At 38.0% G+C, this 21,974-nt stretch overlaps 2 protein-coding genes across 3 annotated transcripts in view; one reads left to right on the forward strand and one right to left on the reverse strand.

Annotated features, from left to right (window-relative positions):
* The first annotated feature begins 1,479 nt into the window (after nt 1-1,479).
* LOC141288643 (DNA damage-inducible transcript 4-like protein) lies at nt 1,480-4,398 on the forward strand. The gene is made up of 2 exons (XM_073820806.1): nt 1,480-1,792; nt 2,302-4,398. The coding sequence occupies exons 1-2, from the start codon at nt 1,630-1,632 to the stop codon at nt 2,751-2,753; spliced, it is 615 nt and encodes a 204-aa protein (XP_073676907.1). The 5' UTR covers nt 1,480-1,629; the 3' UTR covers nt 2,754-4,398.
* A 686-nt stretch (nt 4,399-5,084) lies between these two features.
* brd8b (bromodomain containing 8b) overlaps nt 5,085-21,974 on the reverse strand; it is a 67,962-nt gene continuing 51,072 nt past the window's right edge. Inside the window, exons 17-19 of one of the 2 annotated variants that reach the window (XM_073821123.1) lie at nt 13,617-13,899; nt 8,155-8,199; nt 5,085-5,189 (exon numbers count right to left, since the gene is read on the reverse strand). In XM_073821123.1, coding sequence (XP_073677224.1) covers nt 5,130-5,189; nt 8,155-8,199; nt 13,617-13,899 — 388 coding nt within the window. In that variant the 3' untranslated portion in view covers nt 5,085-5,129. Of the gene's footprint in view, nt 5,190-7,891; nt 8,200-13,616; nt 13,900-21,974 lie in introns of those variants that run through there. The other variant, XM_073821120.1, reaches the window with a different exon arrangement.

Raw genomic sequence — 21,974 nt, forward strand, 5'->3', positions numbered from 1 at the left:
AATTTCAAAAAAATATATATATTGTAGAGCCCTATTGTTCAAAATGTTAAAATAGAGAGTTTTGGACTTATTTTTTCACTGAAATGTTTTCGTTATTACACAAAGTAGGGTAAAGTACTGGGGAAAAAAATATGCTTCAAATAAAGAACTTTATATTGACCAGATTGTTAGTTAATCATTTACAAGTCAATATTGCCTATATGGACAGGGATTCAAAAAAAAATTAAAAAAAAGTTAAAAAAAAAAGTGAACTTGTAAAACTACGGTGTAAAATGTGATGCGGTTGAAAATTTGGGTGCACCTAACTTTTGTGCTGGTGCACCTAAGAAAAAAAGTTAGGCGCACCAGTGCAACCAGTGCAAAAAGTTAGTCTAGAGCCCTGATCTGTTACCGATTAAAGGAGTTTAGACATGTTTATGACCTAATATACTACTTGTAAGTAAAAAAAAAAAATATATATATATATATTATTATAATAAATATTTTAGGACTATTTGTGTGTATTTTTATAAAAAACAAAAAAAGTTAAATTATTAATATGTTTGAAAATGAAATAAAACAAACAAACAAACAGTATCTCAGTATCTTAAAATATAAAAAATATATATATAATAGAAATACATTTATTATAGAAAGTTAATGTTCATATTATTTGTCAGCTGTTTGTTTAGTAAAATATCTATATTAATATGTTTGTAACTTAGTTTTTTTATTTTTTATTTATTTTTTTTTTTTTACCAAAGTGTCTTAAATGTTGCTATAATCGTCAGATAAAAACAGCTAATAGAAATATTTATGATTTCACATTATTTGAGAAACATGTTGTTAAATAAACAAACAAACAAGCATTGGAGGACTATTTATGTAAATTTGAAAAAAAAATTTTTGGAAAAAAATAGTAAAAAAATAAAAATAAAATAAAATCATCTGCTACAGAAGAAAGGACTTCAGAAATGTTTATGATCTCATATTATTTGAAAAATGAATGAATGAATGAATGAATATTGCTTAAAAAGTTAAGAATTTATTAAAAATGTTGAAAAGGTTTTTTTTTTAATAAATTAATAAAAATTACAATTACTGACTGCTACTGATTAAAGCGTTTATGACCTAATATACTACATGTAAATTAAGTAAACATTAATACAATAAATATCTTAGGACTATTTGTGTGTATTTTTATAAAAACAAAAAAGTTCAGTTATTACAATTTTTGAAAAGGAAATAGTACACAAAACGCTATACTGCTCTAAAATATTTGTAATATATAACATTTAATCCAAAAAGTTAATGTTTATTTTATTTGTTTTTTCAACTACTGTTTTTTAGTATATTTAAAAAAATATGTAATATGATACTCAGTATAAACGTACAAACGCAAGAAGTCGTTTCGGTTGCACGTACTCGGGCAGTCTGGTGTGATTTCACCTCTCTCGGGTTTGCGTAATGCATTGCAGCCCATCCCACAAACTTCAGCTGATGCAACAGTACAGCAGCTCAGTATAAAACAGGCTGCGGTGAGACGGACAATGCATTTCAACCTCTCGCATTCATGGAAGAAACAAAGAAACACTCACTGGAAGAGTTCGGCGAGCTGTCGGAGAAGCACTCGGAGAAAATCACGTCAAAATGGTCTATACCCAAGCCCTCGTTTTCGCCAACGGGCTCTCCGTCAGGAGCGAGCAGGAAAACCTAGCCGAGGATCTGAGCTTTCTAAAGCACTTCAGATCAGACAGAGAAAATCAGAAACTCAAACACTGCGGCAGACTCATGAAAGCACAGAGCTCATCAAGTAAGTAGCCTATGTTATTCCTGTCTAAACCATTGTAGGAGAAACCGGGGCAAGTGTTCACAAATGATCGTCTCAGTAACTATAACTCAAAAACGTTATTTTTAGTTAAAAATCAGGATGACATTAAAATAAAGGTCAGCTGATGTCAGCTTGAGGCAAATTGTCACGTGTTTTGTTTTGAAAATGATTGACAACTTACCCAATCTAGTGTGACAACAAAATGTATTAAACCTTTAATGTTCAAAAGCTTTTAGATCAGACATGTGATTATTCAGATGACACTCATATGAGCAGGAATGCACATTGTTCCAGTTTTCCAAAATTGCAACATAATAATTCTGCCCACGAATGTCCATGACAGCTGATATCAGCTGATGACACTGTATTACAAGCTGATGTTGTTAGTTTCTTGATCCTAATCTAATGAGCCATCTGGCAAACTGCTGAGGTGTAAAGTTCCTCTCTGATCAGCTGAGCCTGACACGTTTTTCCCATTTACTCATTCACAGGTCTTGGATCCGAGTGCAGTTTGGAAGAGGAAGAAGGAGAAGACGTGTGCCTTCAATTCGACCTGTCCAAACGCATTGAGAAGTGCCTCTATGAGGCCAAAGGAGCCAGTCTGAGCTGTCAAGAGCTGCGTCTGCCCAGGCGCATGACCGCACGCGTGGCCAGAGACATCCTTCACTCATCCACGGATGAGCCGTGTGGGATACGAGGCGCGCTGATCCACATATTCATGGAAAGCAAAGGCACACTACTGAAACTGGGCACCGTGATTCCCGATCAGAGTCTCACACCGACATTCGAGGTCTCGGTGGTCCTCCAGCCAGATCTGCGTGGATGGCCTCCGTTGAAGATCCTGTTTGGAAACGGGAAGGTCTTGAGCCTCAGACGAGAATATCGGTTGATTAAACGGAAGCTCTACTCGTCCGCCACTCCGACTGTACTTGAGTTTTATTAAAAGTGTGGTATTACAGGGGACATCGAATGGCCATTTTCCAAGTTGGTATGATTCTGTAGGGTCTTTGTGAAATGTCCGTAACACACTTTGGTTAAAATTCATTAATGGTTGTAAAACCACACCCGTTTTACCTGGTCAAAAACAGCTCTGTTCACAGCGAGCCGTTTCGGTGCATGCCTCTTTAAATGTTAATGCTCAAGTGGGGAGAAAATGGCATACCGCATAAAACTGGTGGCAGGGTTGCCAGGTTTTTGCAACAAAACCCACCCAACTGTGTTTCAAGGGGGTTCCCCCAGTAAAATGGGGGGGGGGGGTAAAATACAAATTTTTTAATTTATATTTACGTTATTGGGGTGGCTTGAACTCTCTGACATGAAAAACAACCTGCGACAATAGTGTTAAAATAGCCCAATTCCACTGGAAAACCACAAACTTGGCAACACTGTCTGGCTGAGGATGGAAATATGCTGATTCGGGACAGTCCAACAATGGTCATGGGCGGGGCTTAAGCAATATGACTTCATACTGCTCAGAAAATCAAAACGCCTTGATAATTAAGACAGTTTAGTTTTTGGGGGATTGAAAAAATTGATTATTATCATTGTAGGGACAAAGTGAATTTTGCATCCGATGTCCCCTTTAAGAGTAAAAAGAACGAGTTCATTTTGCACATTATTTCTGTTACATCAGTGTATGGTCACTGAATGGTGTTTAAAAATGTGAGATAATATTTAGTACAGTGTAATAAGTTGGTATTGTGCAACTGACATTTCTAACACAGTATGAGCAGCTATGTTGCGTAATATTGCATTATATATTGCTTAAAAGATCATTGATATACATAAAAATGGTTAAAACATATAACCTAATGCACAAACACTATCATTTAAAAGTTTGGGGTCAGTAAGATTTTAAAAATGTTTGAAATAAGCCTCTGTAATCAGCAATTGATCAAAAATACAGTAATATTATGAAATATTATTATAATTTAAAAATGTATTTATTATTTTGATGCGAAAGCTGAATTTTCAGCAGCTATTACTTCAGTCTTCAACCTTCAGAAGTCATTATGATACATAAAAATGCATTTATTAGTATTATCAATGTTGAAGACAGTTGCATTGTTTAACGCAATGATCATGAAGTTCAAAAGAACAGTATTTATTAAGAATAGAAATTGTTTATAACATTATAAATGTTTACTGTCAGTTTAGATAAATTCAGTACATTCTTGCCGAATAAAAGTATTAATTTCTTTCATAAAAAAATCTCACTGATCCAGAGCTTTTTTAACAGTAATATATATTCAAGTATAACTTAGGATTAGTAAAAGCTCAAAGCATTGTGACAAACACTACTGTCAGGTGACATTGCACGTGTGATCGGATCATCTTCGTATGACTATGACGGGTGTGAAAGTTCAGTTTCAATTCTTCACTATTGTTTACAGATGTTCAGGGACATAGGATGGTTCACATTGTGTATGAATCATGTAGCTGATGTATGTTGATGTCATGAATGGATATCAGGTGTTTTTTTTTTTTGTGACTATGAACAGGACAAGCTGGTTTTGTCCTTCCAGTGAAACATTTGTACCAATATTTGTTGTTTGAAAGCACAGTTAAATAAATTATTCTTAAAACAACCTCTTGTAATCTTGACTCTCATGTTTTATTAAAACATTTCATGACACAATATACGAAAACACTGTACACAAAGACCCTGTACAAAACTATAGGTTCTTTCTAAACATACAGGTGTCAAATGAAGTCTCACTTAACAAAAACAAACTGAACAGTACAGTAGGCCTTTAACTAGACAAAAATCAAGTTTAAAGAAACGTATAATCCGTCTTCATTCCTATGGAAGAAAAAAGCTTACTTATTGCTCTTTCCTCCGTCGTTCAGCGTTCCACATCTTAAACTTATAAGGCAATAGTAATCTTTGTTTTGAACAATGGCTTGTAAGTCATTCTCACCTCAAAAAACGACATTCTGATTTCTAACCATCAAGTGGTCAAGATGGTGTTACATTCAGCTTTTTCTTTTTAAAGGCCAGTGATGATAGCTAAATTTGTGACATCAAGTCAATAACTTTTAACCAACTCAAACACAAGGTCAGTTTGTCGTGTCTCGTGAGTCTGGTATCAGAGCACACCTGACCAGTTTTTCAGGTCTATGACCGAAGGGTTTCTGAGAAGGAGGGTCAAGCCCTTAAAAAATCCCTTCTTTTTGTATCCTTCTGTAATTAGACTGTCGAAACGCTGAGTCAAGCCACCAAGGCATTGAGCAACTAAACTTAGCCAGAACGTCTTAACAAAACAGGGAAATAAAGCCTATTTGAACTTCCGTAACAGCTGCAGTGAGACATCTCGGTTCACTTTTTCATCTTCATATCGGCCTCAATGGCACTGCGGCGCCCTCTGGTGCCTCCATCCTGGAAGAGCAGAGATGCAGGCAAGCCGTGAGAAAATGCTAACAGCCTGGCTAACACCGCCCTAACACACCAGACCATCAGCGTGAGAAACTAACTAGCTTTGATCTAAAACAGGAAGTGTGTTCCTTAATCTTAAAAAGACGGGGACATTTGAACTGTGCAACAGATAGTCAAAAGTTTACATACACTTCACAGAATATGCAAAATGTTAATTATTTTAGCAAAATATAAGGAATCATACAAAACGCATGTTATTTTTTTTGTACTGAACTAAGATATTTCACAAAAAGACGTTTACATATAGTCCACAAGAGAAAATAATAGTTGAAGTTAAAAAAAGATTCCATTCAAAAGTTTACACACACACACACACACACACACACACACACACACACACACACACACACACACACACACACACACACACACACACTTGATTCTTAACACTTTGTTGATACTTGAATGATCCACAGCTGTTTTTTTTTTTGTTTTGTTTTTTTTGTTTAGTGATAGTCGTCCATTATTTGTTCTAAACAGTTAAACTGCCCATTGTTCTTCAGAAAAATCCTTAGGTCCCACAAATTCTTTGTTTTTTATTTGAACCCTTTCCAGCAATGACTGTATGATTCTGAGATCTGTCTTTTCACACTGAGGACGACTGAGGGACTCATATGCAACTATTACAGAAGGTGCTCACTGACGCTTCAGGAGGAAACACAATGCACATTAAGAGCCAGGGGTGAAAACTTTTTGAATTTAAAGATCAGACTAAATTTAACAAAAAAGTATGATATTTAGGCAAAATAAGAAAAATGTACGCATCTTCATTCTGTTCAAAAGTTTTTACCCACCTTAATGCATTGTGTTTCCTTCTGAAGCATTAGTGAGCGTTTGAACCTTCTGTAATAGTTGCATATGAGTCCCTCAGTTGTCCTCAGTGTGAAAAGATGGATCTCAAAATCATACAGTCATTGTTGGAAAGGGTTCAAATACACAAAAGTGCTGAAACACTAAAGAATTTGTAGAAACTAAAGGTTTAGGCAGTTTAACTGATCAGGACAAACAAGGGACCCTTGAACAACTGTCACTACACACACACACACACACACACACACACACACACATGTTGGGTTTATATGTTTTATGGGGACATTCCATAGGCGTAATGGTTTTCATACTGTACAAACCGTATTTTCTATGGCCCTACACCTACCCTACACCTAAACCTAGCCCTCACAGGAGATTGTGCACACTTTTACTTCATCAAAAAAACTCATTGTGCATGATTTATAAGCCTGTTTCCTCATGGGGACCTGAGAAATGTCCCCACAAGGTCAAAATCTACTGGTATTCCTATCCTTGGGGACATTTGGTCCCCACAACGTGATGAATACCAGGTACACACACACACACACACACACACACACACACACACACACACACACACACACACACACACACACACACACACACACACACACACACACACACACACACACAAAAACAGCTGTGGATCAGTCAGGTAGTGTGTATGTAAAATATATGTAAACTTTTGAACTGGGTCATTTTTATAAATTCAATTATTATTTTAACTTGTGGACTTGTGTCTTATGTGAAAGTATCTTATTCAGGTCAGTACTAAAAATGCATTTTGTATGATTCCTCTTATTTTGGTAAAATAATTAATATTTTGGAGATTCTGCAAAGGGGTATGTAAACTCTTGACTTCAACTGTATTTACAAAATTGAAAAGTACAAGCTAAAAATACTGAATAGCTACTCGACAGTGAAAAGAGCATTAAAAAATAGTGCTTAGAAGTGAATGTGTTAATAGTTAAGGTTGCTCATAGGTGTGTTGTGTCTGGACCTTTTTTGAAGAAATAAAACAGAGAAAAACTCAAAACGAACCATAATAAAAACGAAAAATCACAATCAGATCTTTTATGCTCACCTAGGCTGTATTTATTTGATTAAAAATACTTTAAAAACAGTAATATTGCCAAATATTACTACAATTTCAAATAACCGTTTTCTATTTGAATACATGTTAAAAATGTAATACTTGTGATCCAAAGCTGAATTTTTAGCATCATTACTCCAGACTTCAGTATCACATCATCCTTCAGAAATCATTCTATTATGCTGATTTGCTACTAATAGTATCAATGTTGAAAACAGTTGTCCTGTTTAATTTTTTTCTGGAAACAGTGATACATTTTTGTTCAGGATTCTTTGATTAAACCCTAAATGCATGGATGTTTCACCAATCATTATTACATATTTGGGTCCCGTATATCTATAACATGGACGGCTCTCTAACTGCTGCAACAGAATAAAACTCTCCTCTTATTTGAATAACAATTACAAAAGAATAAAAACAACATATTTTGTTCCCTTTTAAAACTTAGAAGAGTTCAATTTGAGCAGATGCTTTTACCATCACCGTCATCATCAGAGAGCATTTCCCTAGTACATTTAGCATCTGGCTCATATTCACGATCTCAACCAAATTCTTAAAACTATTGTTTTCAATGACTTCAAAAATCTATGTTTTAATTGCTGGCAGTGTATTCACCACATCCACCATTAAATGAAATTATATTTCATTGCTTACAGTAACTGCTCTGCCTAAAGCTAGTTAGGTATGCATTAAAGGGGTTAATATAAAGATCAAAAGTAATACATTTATTTGAAAAAGAAATCTTTTGTAACATTAAAAAGTCTTCACTGTCACTTTTGATTAATTTAATACATCCTTGTTAAATAAAAGGATTCAAATCTTAAAATAAATATCACTAGACATTACATTATAAAAAAATACGATTTATTCACATTCAAACCTGGATGCAAGCAAGCGCTCAGCTCTAACCAACCAGAGAACTGTGTCAGAGTATAAATGTGTGTGTGTTTGTGTTTGGTAAGAGGGGACAGGAAATATCTCGTGATCTTGAGCCTGGATACTTACAAAGAGAGAGAGAAGGAAAGCAGGAGAGGCCATGGAGAGGCTGTCCTGTAGAAGGACAAACAGCATAGTGAGAAAAAGATAGTTCACTATTTAAAACCTATTCCAGAAACAGCCAGAGAGACAGACAAACCGCAGGTATACTAATCTAAATCCCTGATCATAAGATGGAAAAAATGTGCAGAGAGACTAGAATGACCAGACGTTTTATGAGCCGTATACTATGTTTGATAGGACTTGCATTCACTTGACACATTCATTTGACTTAACTTTAGTTTGACTGCTATACATAAACATTTTATACAGCTTATAAAAATGAACCTACTCATGATATTAAAGGGATAGGTCACCCAAAAATATTAATTCTGTCATCAAATACTCATTATCATGTCGTTCCAAACCCGCAAGACCTTCGATCATCTTCAGAACACAAATGTAGATACAACTGACACAACTGACACATTCAAGGCCCAGAAAGGTTGTAAGGATATAGTTAAAATAATCCTATTAGCTCTAATAGCTCTCGGATTTCATCAAAAATATCTTAATTTGTGTTCCGGATATGAACTAAGTTCTTACGGGTTTAGAATGACATGAGGGCGAGTAAACAACAGGTCAACAAAACGTTTGCTTTCCACTGGATTTTGATGCCAGATGATTGTGAATTAAAACAAAAACATGAACTCTACACACTGGGATGGATTTGAACTCGCGTCTCCCCGCATATTAATCATCGGAAGATAGAGCAGTTTTCTATTACGGTCGTCTGGTCACCCTAGAAAGCATCTCTACATACAGACACACAGTTGAGAAAGAAAAGGAGGATGAAATGAAATCATGATGGAAAAAGAGAATCCTAAGGGAGGATCTGAGGGGTTGATGGGTAACAGAGATGTGTGTATATGTGCGTGTGTTAGCCGGATGAAGACATGAGGTGTTTATGTATGTGTGAGTGTGTTGTAACCGTTTTTCATGAGGACCGCAGCACTCCAACATAAAGTCAAATAGATGGTGATGAAATGAGTGTCCAGTCACTTGAATGATCTCAATCACACCGCAAACAGCTCAGTGTGAAAGCATCACTGAGACTGAAACCATGCAAACAAAATTCAAAAAGAAAAAAACAAAACAAAAAAAATAAACACTTTCTTAACTTTGGTCTGGTGTGTGTTAAAAAATAAAAATGGGCACACATCAAGATGCTACACACACAAATACATTTGTTTACCTACAATCACATTTATATTTTGTCTATAATAAGATTATATACACTACTGTTTAAAAGTTTGGGGTCATAGTTAAATATTTTTTAAAGAAAGTAATACTATTATTTAGCAAAAATTTGAACTCTCTGTTCATCAAATAATCCTAAATCACTACAGTCAATGTTTGCAACATTGATAATAATAAGAAATGTTTCTTAAGCAGCAAATCAGAATATTGTAATGATTTCTGAAGGATCATGTGACACTGAAGACTGGAGTAATGATGCTGAAAATTCAGCTTTGCATCACAGGGATTGTAATATATTTCCCAATATTAAATAATTTAATAATAAATGCAGACTTGGAGCATATTAAACTTATTTCAAAACCTTAAAAAAAATGTACTGACCCTAAACATTTGAACAGTATTGTGTTTATAAACAGACAGACAAATACAGATACTGCCACATTTCTGAAAATGTTAGATTATTCTACGTATATAACCACACTTGTGAAACAATCATCAGGGTAAGATTTGAGAAATCCTGACCTAGAGAATCCAATTGTACTGCAGTGTCTGTGATATCGCCCCCAGTGGCTGAGATCTTTAAAATGTCTCACAGACATTTGGGGCTGTAAGTCATACAGGTCCACTGAGTTTCGTTTAATAGGTGCTCAAACTTCATTTTTTTTTTTTTTTGAGATAGCCAAGTGGCCAAGCTCCGCAATTTTTTCCTGTGACCTCAGATTAATCTCTTACATAGGTGCTCTGAGTTTGGCGAAGATACATGTATCTCATTCCGTTCAGGAGTTACAGGCATTTTATTAAATGTGGCCCTGCCCCGTTTTGATGTCCCTTTGCGATGGTCGAAAATCGAAAGTTCTACTTTTTTTAATAATGGACTCTCCTGAGAATCTTTCTGCACTGGTTTGGTTCCGATCGGGTTAAAATCCTAGGACTAGTTTGCAAAAAATTCAATTTCGCCAGGCTTTTTTGTCCAGTGTGAGCCAAGAATTCGTGCAGACCAAGACTTACGGTTTGGTCTGCACGATCAGTTTTACGTGGAGATTGCTGATCCTTGGCCATTCTAACAATTACTATAGGGTTTCAGCGCTATTTCTTTTCGACTGAAGAAAGAAAGACATGTACATCTTGGATGACACAGAGGTGAGTAAATTATCAGAAAATATTCTATTCTGGAAGTGAACTTCTCTTTTAATAAATGTGAAAAGACATCACAAAACTGATTTTAACTGTCATTATTAGGTATGAACTGTAGATTGCTGCCACATAATAGTATTTGAAAAAAGAATGCACTGTATATTATAATTGCCATAAAGAAAGAGATTTGCATTTTCATGACAAACATTTGGTTCTTATTTCATGCTTCTTATTTTAGGGTGAAATGTAAATAAGTTTTTGGCAGATTTTGTGAGATTCACCATTTAAGGTTTGCAGCTGAGAGTTCGCACAGAAAGTATTTGGACAGTGACAATTATTCCTGCATTTCAGCATTTTTGGATTTTAAATAAAACTTAGCTTCGGAAACGAAGTGCTGAAACGACAAGTTGAGCGCAGCCATCCCATTAAGACCTAGAAAATCAATTTGTGCAGATTACCTGCGAGTATTACAACAACGTCAAATGCAGTTTGTAGTCGCAAATCTTTTTTATATGTATTGACAGCCACTAAGTCTGCAGGTTAAAGACATTACGAGTTATATTTCCTGTTGATGCATCAGTTTGTACTTTCCCGTTCATTCTCAGATGGACTAAAATCAGGACAGTTTGCATGTACTGGCTGTCTGGTGCCACCGCCAGCCGATAGTTTGAGGCAAATGGTTTTAAAATGATGTTTTCAGGACACTTTTGAATTAATGTTGCTTCAACAGAGATAGAAATAAGAGCCAATCCCTAAGCGTCATCCTCACAGATAAAGCTTCAAGCTGTGGCGCACAGGAAGCTGTTTTTCACTTTCCTTTCTATGACTCCAAGCTCGCTCTTCCTAAACCGTTTCACTGTCCACAACACTACACTTCAGATGTTCACAGACTCTTTGATGTACTTTGATGTCCTGTCCTTGAGACGTTTGAAGCTTCTAGCCTGCTCTTTGAAAAACATCTCAGTCCTATATCCTGGAAAAGGATCAAGTATCTGGATTTGTTCTAGAGATTTTTTTCATAACTGCACGTGCTTTTCACTTACAGTTTTTCTCGATTGTTTACACACATTTTCTGAAAGCATGCCTCATATTCTCAGAACCACACACAAATTCCAAAAACACACACACAAAGGGCAAAAACACACACACAAAGGGCAAAACCTCTCAATTCTCCTGCAAAATTAAACTTCACATTCAAAACAATGTTATTTCTTTTCAAAATGGTATTTTGTTTTCAAATGACACACACAAACCATCATATCAATAGACATTTATAAGAACCAGTTGAACACTGACGTGCTCAATGTAAAACACACTTCTCCATTCATCGTAATGACTTAGGCCTTTTTTGTTCAGTGTTACACTTACTACAGACAGTATATACATAAGTGTGTTGTGATGTAAAATATTTGAGAATATTGTTTTTATTTTTATACAAATACATGGTAATGAATATATTTAATTTTTCCACAAAAACAATGTACACAGTGTACATCCCAACCAACACAAAGTTCCACATACTGTACAGTGGTCTACGAAACAGAAGGATTTACTGTATACAGTTACTGTAAAAAAAAAAAGTCTTCTGTTTCAGTCTGGCCACAGCACCTCATCCACATCACAAGCAATGTTTTCCCTGGCCAAGCAGCGGGGGAAATATCGCCCAGCATGGTGAATGCAGCCATGAAAAGCATCAACTGCTAAATCTCTACATGCGTCTTCCATAGCTTGGAGAAGGGGTATACGCGTTTGTGGATTTTCGGTCATACACTTTCCATCTCCAGGCAGAAAAAAAATTCTCAATAGGATTTAGGAATGGGGAATATGTAGGGAGATAAACAGCTAAAAAGTGTGGGTGGGCAATGAACCAGTTACGACCCAGAGCAGCCCGGTGGAAACTTACGTTGTCCCAAATTACAACGTACCTGAGCTGCTCTGGGCCATCTATCTGGTCTGGTGGAATGAGTGTGTTGTGTAGCATGTCCAGGAATGTGATCAGATGGGCAGTGTTGTAGGGGCCAAGGGTAGCATGGTGATGCATGACACCGTGGTGCATAATCGCTGCACACATTGTGATGTTCCCTCCGCGCTGGCCAGGGACTTCAACAATAGCACGCTGCCCGATTATATTCCTCCTCCTCCTCCTCCTCTTACTCTCACTCCTCTGGCTCTGGCTCTCCCTCTGTTCCCAATGTTGGCATCCATTGCTCCAAAACAGAGCTGACTTGTTGCCCTTTTTATGCTAAAGCTCTGATTGCTAATTGTAAGCCTGTGTGACAGGTGTTTACCATTGTGATGAGTCAGTGTGCATAGTAGGACAACTTAACTTTAGAATTTGAATAGTAGTGTGTTCTTTGTGAAAACAAGATATTTTCGTCATGAAAATTGTGCCAAATGCAGAGAATTGTGTGTAGTGTTGTGAAAAAAATGTGTTTTAGAATTGCAATTTGAGTGTAAAGCAGGAATTGTGCTTGTAGTTTAGCAGAATTGGTTCAGGGGGTTGGTGCACGAGTTACATGTTGTGGTCATTGTGTCTCAAGTACCATTTTTTGTGTGTAAACAATCGAGAAAAACTGTAACAATCCAGTGTTGTTATTGTTAACTAAAGCTAAAATTCTTAATTATTTTAGAGAACTGAAATAAAAATGTAATCAAATATAAATATTAATTTAAAAGAAAAAAAACTTAAACAAAGATTAAAAATGCTGCCTTGGCAACTAACTGAAATGAGTGAAATAAAAAAATAAATACAAACTTCTAAAAATGACAAAGCACAAATGACAAAAAAAAAAAAAATTGGTAAAAAAATATATATATATTAATTGTAGTCCAAAATATCTTTTAACGTCTTCCTGCTTCTTTAAGCTTACTTTTGTCTCACTGAATGATCTGCTATAATACATCGATATATCTGTTAAAAAAAACTATTAAATGTCACTGGTCAAATATTTACTGGCGAAAGCGTTGTGTGATAATGTCTCTTTATAGTGCTCACTGTTTGTGTTTGTGTTTGTGTGATGATATTCCTCCAACCTTCTCCACAGCATCTTGTTTCCACTTGTGGTTTATGTGTGTGTGACTATCTGTGTGTCTCTAACCTTCTCATTGGGGTCTTGTTTGCGGTTGGCCTCCCTTCCGCGCAGGCTCTTGGTGCTGATGCCTGATTCTGACGTTTGCATGATCAGCTGAGTGGCCAAGAACTGCTGGATCTGTTCCAGGACATCCCACTGCATCTCCAGGGCCATGTGGTAGACGTCATGATCAGAGCTGTTATACATCACCACGTTCTGAAACATCAGCATGATGTCATGCTGGAACTCCGCCGTCGTGCGGATCTGCCCAGACTCGATGTTCTTCTTGATAGCGGATAGGTCCATCGGTCTGAGGAGGTGGAAATTAGATGGTCTGAGGGCAAGTACATTTTCTGCAAATTTTAATTTTTAGGTGAACTATTCTCTTAAAGGGAGTCAAATGAAAATTCTGTCATTAATTACTCACCCTCATGCCGTCCCAAACTCGTAAGACCTTCCTTCATCTTCAGAACACAAATTAATTAATTGATGAAATCTGAGAGCTTATTGACCCTGCATAGACAGCAGCCTAACTACCACTAGTCCTTATTTTTGTTTTCTTTGCGCACAAAACCTATTCTCGAAGCTTCATAAAGTTAAGGTTAAACCACTATTTTAACAGCATTCTTACTATCATTGTAGTTGCATTACTGTCTATGCAGGTTCAAAAAGCTCTCGGATTCAAAAATATCTTAATTCGTGTTCTTGAAGATGAAGGAAGGTCTTACAGGTTTAAAACGAAATGAGGGTGAGTAATTAATGCAATTTAAATTTTTGGGTGAACTTCCACTAGTACTAGTAAATGTTGAATTTTTTTTTACTAAGATCAATAAATGCTTTATGAAAAGTATATTTCATTGTTAGTTCATGTCAATTAATGTTAACATAATAATAGAACCTTAAAGTATTGCTGAAAATCTACATATTTATGGCCCTATGAAATCCATTTGATTTTTTCCCAAATTCTCTTTTTTTAATTTAATTTTCCTTGTTTTACTTATGTTATGTTTATGTTACTGTTCTGTTTTAATTTTTCATTAAATTAAATATTAATAATTTTAGTAATTAATTTTTTTATATTATTTATTATATAATATATAATATAATTTATTATATTTATATTATTTTATATTTTAGGGCCACATAAAATGTTTTATTTTTCTAAAATTCCAAGTTTTCTCTTTTATTTTTTGTAGAATTAAATTATTATGATTTGAATACATTTTATTCACAAAAACCAAGCCAAATTTATTAAATTGATGAAACTTTAACAATTTAATATTTTATAAAAAATTTACAATAATAGGACCATATGTTTTATTCATTTTGGAAATTCTATGTTCTAACAGCCAACAATACACTGTATGTGTCAAATTTATGCCTTTTTCTTTTATGCTAAAAATCATTAGGATATTAAATAAAGAAAATTTCCTAAATTCTTAATTTGTGATTAGCAATATGCACTGATAAAACTTCATTTGGACAACTTTAAAGGCGATTTTCTTTTTTTGGCTTCAATTTCAGATTTTTAAATAGTTGTATCTCAGCCAAATAATGTCCTATTCTAAAAAACATACATCAGTGGAAAGCTTATTTATTTAGCATGCATAAATCTCAGTTAAAACAAATAACCCTTATGACTGGATGACTTTTCATTTAATCACCCAAAATTTGCCATTCAGCGTTACACAGAAAAAAATAATTTTTATGACTGGATTCCATGATTATGTTCACTCTTTCTACATCATGTAAATCAAAGGGCCCTACATACACAAAAGAACAAAAGAGCCTGATCTTTATATCTGTGTACAGTCGTGGCCAAAAGTTTTGAGAATGACACAAATATTAGTTTTCACAAAGTTTGCTGCTCAACTGCTTTTAGATCTTTGTTTCAGTTGTTTGTGTGATGTACTGAAATATACTTACAAGCACGTCATACGTTACAAAGGCTTTTATCGACAATTACATGACATTTATGCAAAGAGTCAGTATTTGCAGTGTTGGCCCTTCTTTTTCAGGACCTCTGCAATTCGACTGGGCATGCTCTCAATCAACTTCTGGGCCAAATCTTGACTGATAGCAACCCATTCTTTCATAATCACTTCTTGGAGTTTGTCAGAATTATAGGGTTTTTGTTTGTCCACCCGCCTCTTGAGGATTGACCACAAGTTCTCAATGGGATTAAGATCTGGGGAGTTTCCAGGCCATGGACCCAAAATTTCAACGTTTTGGTTCCCGAGCCACTTAGTTATCACTTTTGCCTTATGGCACGGTGCTCCATCGTGCTGGAAAATGCATTGTTCTTCACCAAACTGTTGTTGGATTGTTGGAAGAAGTTGCTGTTGGAGGGTGTTTTGGTACCATTCTTTATTCATGGCTGTGTTTTTGGGCAAAATTGTGAGTGAGCCCACTCCCTTGGATGAGAAGCAACCCCACACATGAATTGTCTCAGGATGCTTTACTGTTGGCATGACACAGGACTGATGGTAGCGCTCACCTTTTCTTCTCCGGACAAGCCTTTTTCCAGATGCCCCAAACAATCGGAAAGAGGCTTCATCAGAGAATATGACTTTGACCCAGTCCTCAGTAGTCCATTCGCCATACTTTTTGCAGAAGATCAATCTGTCCTTGATGTTTTGTTTTTTTTTGGAGAGAAGTGGCTTCTTTGCTGCCCTTTTTGACACCAGGCCATCTTCCAAAAGTCTTGGCCTCACTGTGCGTGCAGATGCGCTCACACCTGCCTGCTGCCATTCCTGAGCAAGCTCTGCACTGATGGCACTCCGATCCCGCAGCTGAATCCTCTTTAGGAGACGATCCTGGCGCTTGCTGGACTTTCTTGGATGCCCTGAAGCCTTCTTAACAATGCAGTGGAAAGTTTTTTTTCGGGATTAAGTTAATTTTCATGGCAAAGAAGGACTATGCAATTCATCTGATCACTCTTCATAACATTCTGGAGTATATGCAAATTGCTATTATAAAAACATAAGCAGCAATTTTTCCAATTTCCAATATTTATGTAATTCTCAAAATTTTTGCAAGGCCTCTTGATCTTCACTACACATGGAGCTGAGAGAGAGAGTTTTTAAAGGCAAATGAAAGATTAAAACACATGTAATACAAGCTCACACACAAACAGACACACAGACACTCACAATTGTGATGAGGCAGGGCTGCTGGCGGTGGAGTCTGCTGCAGTGTAACGTTGAGAGTGACTGCCTTATCCATCCTTACTCTCACTGGCAGGAGGATCAATCTCTGAGAGATATGGCCCCTCTCCATCCCCATTGCCACACTCTTTCATCTCCATCCCTTCATCCACATCCACCTCACTGCCTCCATCCTCTTCCTTCACCTCCTACAGGATTTGAAGAAGGAATATTAAACATAGAGTTACTAATTCATCCTTCAGTTCAATCTGTGAGTTGGTTTGTGAGTCGATGAAGTGTAAAATTAAAACAACAACATATATATATGAAGACAGTTTCAGTTTTGCTGATACCTCTGGACCCTCTGTCCTCTGAGTCCAGACAGGGCATCACAGTCTCTGGCTGAACCCAGTCCTCCCCTTCACACTTCAAGGCTGGACTCGGGGTTCTGGCAGGACTCTGCTGGACGATGGGCTCAGGTTCAGCTGCCTTAAAGGTCTGTGACTCCCAAGGGCTGGTGAGGGGGTGGCCCCCGATGGTTGGGTCCTCACAAAGAGAGAGAGCCGCCTCCACCGCGGAAGCATCCAAAGCCTCCACGGGATCATCCACCTGAGACAGATACACATACTTCATTTCAGATTTGCAAACAGAAAGGAAACTATTTTCTGTTTTAAAGGTTTAGTTCACTTCCAGAACAAAAATTTACAGATAATTTACTCACCCCCTTGTTATCCAACATGTTCATGTCTTTCTTTCTTCAGTCGCGAAGAAATCATGTTTTTTGAGGGAAACATTTTAGGAATTTTCTTCATATAATCAACTTCGAAGATGCCCGCAAGTTTGAACTTCCAAAATGCATTTTAAATGCAGCTTCAAAAGGTTCTAAACGATCCCAGCTGAGGAAGAAGGGTCTTATCTAGAGAAACAATTGGTTATTTTCTTACAAAAAAAAAATCAATTTATACACTTTTTAACCACAAATACTCATCTTGTCTAGCTATGTGATACGCATGGGTACTCTGTGCACTCCGGTTCAAGACAGAGTATGTCGAAAAACTCCCATCTCATTTTCTCCTCCAACTTCAAAATCATCCTACATCGCTGTTTTACCTTTTTTTGTAAAGGGAGCTTGACCTTCTTTGCAAGTTCACTTTGTAAACACTGGGTCAGTTCTTCTGCAGCGATGTAAGATGATTTTGAAGTTGGAGGAGAAAATGAGACAGGAGTTTTTCGACATTCGGAATACACAAGTACACAAGAAAAGCATTTGTGGTTAAAAAGTGTAGAAATTGTATTTTTTTAAGCTGGCCTCCTCACTTTCTGTGGTCATTAATTCCCTACCTTAATGATGAATTTGACCTCATTTATGGAGGTGGTAGCACATTCCGCTGGCCTGATTGAACCTGTCAGGATGCGCTACCCCTCTATCAGAGCAGCTTCATTCAACAACAAGAGCAACTTCAACTGTTGCGTACAGTAGTCAGATTCTGGTTACTCTCTAAAGCAAAGCAGGCCCAAGCCTGCTCTGTGTGTGGATGGGAGACCTTTTGTGGAAAACTAGCTTCCTGCTGGAGATAGTTTTAGTCCAGCCAGCAGGGGTTGCTCCTTCCCTGACATGTACTTTAGGTTCCAAAAGCCCAAATATACAAAAATGACTTCTGTGGTGTAAGGCTTTTGATGAAGCATTAAACCGCCCCATGTAAAAATGAGTGTCCTTCGGATGAGGCATTAAACAGGCCTCCTGACTTTCTGTGGTCATTAATTCCCTACCTTAATGATGAATTTGTCCTAATTTATGGAGGCGGTAGCGCATTCCGCCGGCCTTATAGAGCCTGGCAGGATGAGCTACCTTTGTGAAAAACAAATTTGACCAGCTTTCCCTGTCATGTACCTATGGGATCAAAAGCCCTAATACAACGAGGCAGATTCCGGGCCTTAAAAAGGAGCAAATGTTTTTATGAAACCTTAATCCGGCCCTTGTAAAAAGAAGCATCTTTCGGATGAGGCAATGAACTGGCCTCCTGACCTTTAGTGGTCATTAATTCCCTAACTTAATGATGAATTTGACCTCATTTATGGAGGTGGTAGCGCAATCTGCTGGCCTTATAGAGCCTGGCAGGATGCGCTTCCTTTGTGAAAAACTAGTCTGGCCAGCAGGGGGGGCTCTTTCCCTGACATGTATCTATGGGATCAAACGTCCTAATACAACGAGGCAGATTCCTGACCTTGAAAAGAAGCAAATGTTTTTATGAAACCTTAATACGGCCCCTGTTAAAAGGAGCGTCCTTCGCATGAGCCATTAAACTGGCCTCCTGACTTTCTGTGGTAATTAATTCCCTACCTTAATGATGAATTTGACCTCATTTATGGAGGTGGTAGCACATTCTGCTGGCTTGATTGAACCTGTCAGGATGCGCTACCCCTCTATCAGAGCAGCGTCATTCAGCCAAAAAGAACAAGTTCAACTGTTTCTTGCAGTAGTCTGATTCTGGATACTTTCTAAAGCTAAGCAGGTCCAAGCCTGCTCTGTGCATGGATGGGAAACCCTTTGTGGAAGACTAGCTTTCTGCTGGGGATAGTTTTACTCCAGCCAGCAGGGGTTGCTCATTCCCTGACATGTACTTTAGGTTCCAAAAGTCCATAAATACAAAAATGACTTCTGCGGTGGAAGGCTTTTGATGAAGCATTAAACCGCCCCATGTAAAAATGAGTGTCCTTCGGATGAGGCATTAAACAGGCCTCTTGACTTTCTGTGGTCATTAATTCCCTACCTTAATGATGAATTTGACCTCATTTATGGAGGTGGTAGCGCAATCTGCTGGCCTTATAGAGCCTGGCAGGATGCGCTACCTTTGTGAAAAACTAGTCTGGCCAGCAGGGAGTGCTCTTTCCCTGTCATGTACCTATGGGATCAAAAGCCCTAATACAACGAGGCAGATTCTGGGCCTTGAAAAGGAGCAAATGTTTTTATGAAACCTTATTCCGGCCCTTGTAAAAAGAAGCATCTTTCGGATGAGGCAATAAACTGGCCTCCTGACCTTTAGTTGTCATTAATTCCCTACCTTAATGATGAATTTGACCTCATTTATGGAGGTGGTAGCGCATTCCGCCGGCCTTATAGAACCTGGCGGGATGCGCTACCTTTGTGAAAAACTAGTCTGGCCAGCCGGGGGGGGGGGGGGGGGGGGGGTTGCTCTTTCCCTGACATGTACTCATGGGTACAAAAGTCCTAATACAACGAAGCAGATTCCAGGCAGTGAAAAGGAGCAAATGTTTTTATGAAACCTTAATCCGGCCCCTGTAAAAAGGAGTGTCCTTCGTATGAGGCATTAAACTGGCCTCCTGACTTTCTGTGGTCATTAATTTCCTACCTTAATTATGAATTTGACCTCCTTTATGGAGGTGGTAGCGCATTCTGCCGGCCTTATAGAGCCTGGAGGATGCGCTACCTTTGTGAAAAACTAGTCTGGCCAGCAGGGGGGCTCTTTCCCTGACATGTACTTATGGGTAAAAAAGTCCTAATACAACGAGGCAGATTCCAGGCCGTGAAAAGGAGCAAATGTTTGATGAAACCTTAATCCGGCAGCTGTAAAAAGGACCGTCCTTCGCATGAGGCATTAAACTGGCCTCCTGACTTTCTGTGGTCATTAATTCCCCACCTAAATGATGAATTTGACCTCATTTATGGAGTTGGTAGCACATTCCGCTGGCCTGATTGAACCTGTCAGGATGCGCTACCCCTCTATCAGAGCAGCGTCATTCAGCCAAAAAGAACAAGTTCAACTGTTGCTTGCAGCAGTATGATTCTGGATACTTTCTAAAGCTAAGCAGGCCCAAGGCTGCTCTGTGCATGGATGGGAGACCCTTTGTAGAAAACTAGCTTTCTACTGGAGATAGTTTTAGTCCAGCCAGAAGGGGTTGCTCATTCCCTGACATGTACTTTAGGTTCCAAAAGTCCAAATATACAAAAATGACTTCTGCGGTGGAAGGCTTTTGATGAAGCATTAAACCGCCCCACGTAAAAATGAGTGGCCTTCGGATGAGGCATTAAACAGGCCTCCTGACTTTCTGTGGTCATTAATTCCCTACCTTAATGATGAATTTGACCTAATTTATGGAGGTGGTAGCGCAATATGCCGGCCTTATAGAGCCTGTCAGGATGAGCTACCTTTGTGAAAAACTAGTCTGGCCAGCAGGGGGTGCTCTTTCCCTGTCATGTACCTATGGGATCAAAAGCCCTAATACAACGAGGCAGATTCCAGGCCGTGAAAAGGAGCAAATGTTTGATGAAACCTTAATCTGGCAGCTGTAAAAAGGAGCGTCCTTCACATGAGGCATTAAACTGGCCTCCTGACTTTCTGTGGTCATTAATTTCCTACCTTAATGATGAATTTGACCTCATTTATGGAGGTGATAGCGCATTCCGCCGGCCTTATAGAGTCTGGCAGGATGCGCTGCCTTTGTGAAAAACTAGTCTGGCCAGCAGGGGGGGGGGGGGGGCTCGTTCCCTGACATGTACTTATGTGTAAAAAAGTCCTAATACAACAAGGCAGATTCCAGACCGTGAAAGGAGCAAATGTTTGATGAAACCTTAATCCGGCAGCTGTAAAAAGGAGTGTCCTTCGGATGAGGCATTAAACTGGCCTCCTGACCTTTAGTGGTCATTAATTCCCTACCTTAATGATGAATTTGACCTCATTTATGGAGGTGGTAGCACATTCCGCTGGCCTGATTGAACCTGTCAGGATGCGCTACCCCTCTATCAGAGCAGCTTCATTCAACGAAAAGAGCAACTTCAACTGGTGCGTACAGTAGTCAGATTCTGGTTACTCTCTAAAGCTAAGCAGGCGCAAGCCTGCTCTTTGCATGGATGGGAGACCCTATGTGGAAAACTAGCTTCCTGCTGCAGATAGTTTTAGTCCAGCCAGCAGGAGTTGCTCATTCCCTGACATGTACTTTAGGTTCCAAAAGTCCAAATATACAAAAATGACTTCTGCGGTGTAAGGATTTTGATGAAGCATTAAACCGCCCCATGTAAAAATGAGTGTCCTTCGGATGAGGAATTAAACAAGCCTCCTGACTTTCTGTGGTCATTAATTCCCTACCTTAATGATGAATTTGACCTCATTTATGGAGGTGGTAGCGCAATCTGCCGGCCTTATAGAGCCTGGCAGGATGCGCTACCTTTGTGAAAAACTAGTCTGGCCAGCAGGGGGGGCTCTTTCCCTGACATGTACCT

This window comes from Garra rufa, chromosome 16 (assembly GCF_049309525.1).
Source record: "Garra rufa chromosome 16, GarRuf1.0, whole genome shotgun sequence".
Classification (NCBI taxonomy): domain Eukaryota; kingdom Metazoa; phylum Chordata; class Actinopteri; order Cypriniformes; family Cyprinidae; genus Garra; species Garra rufa.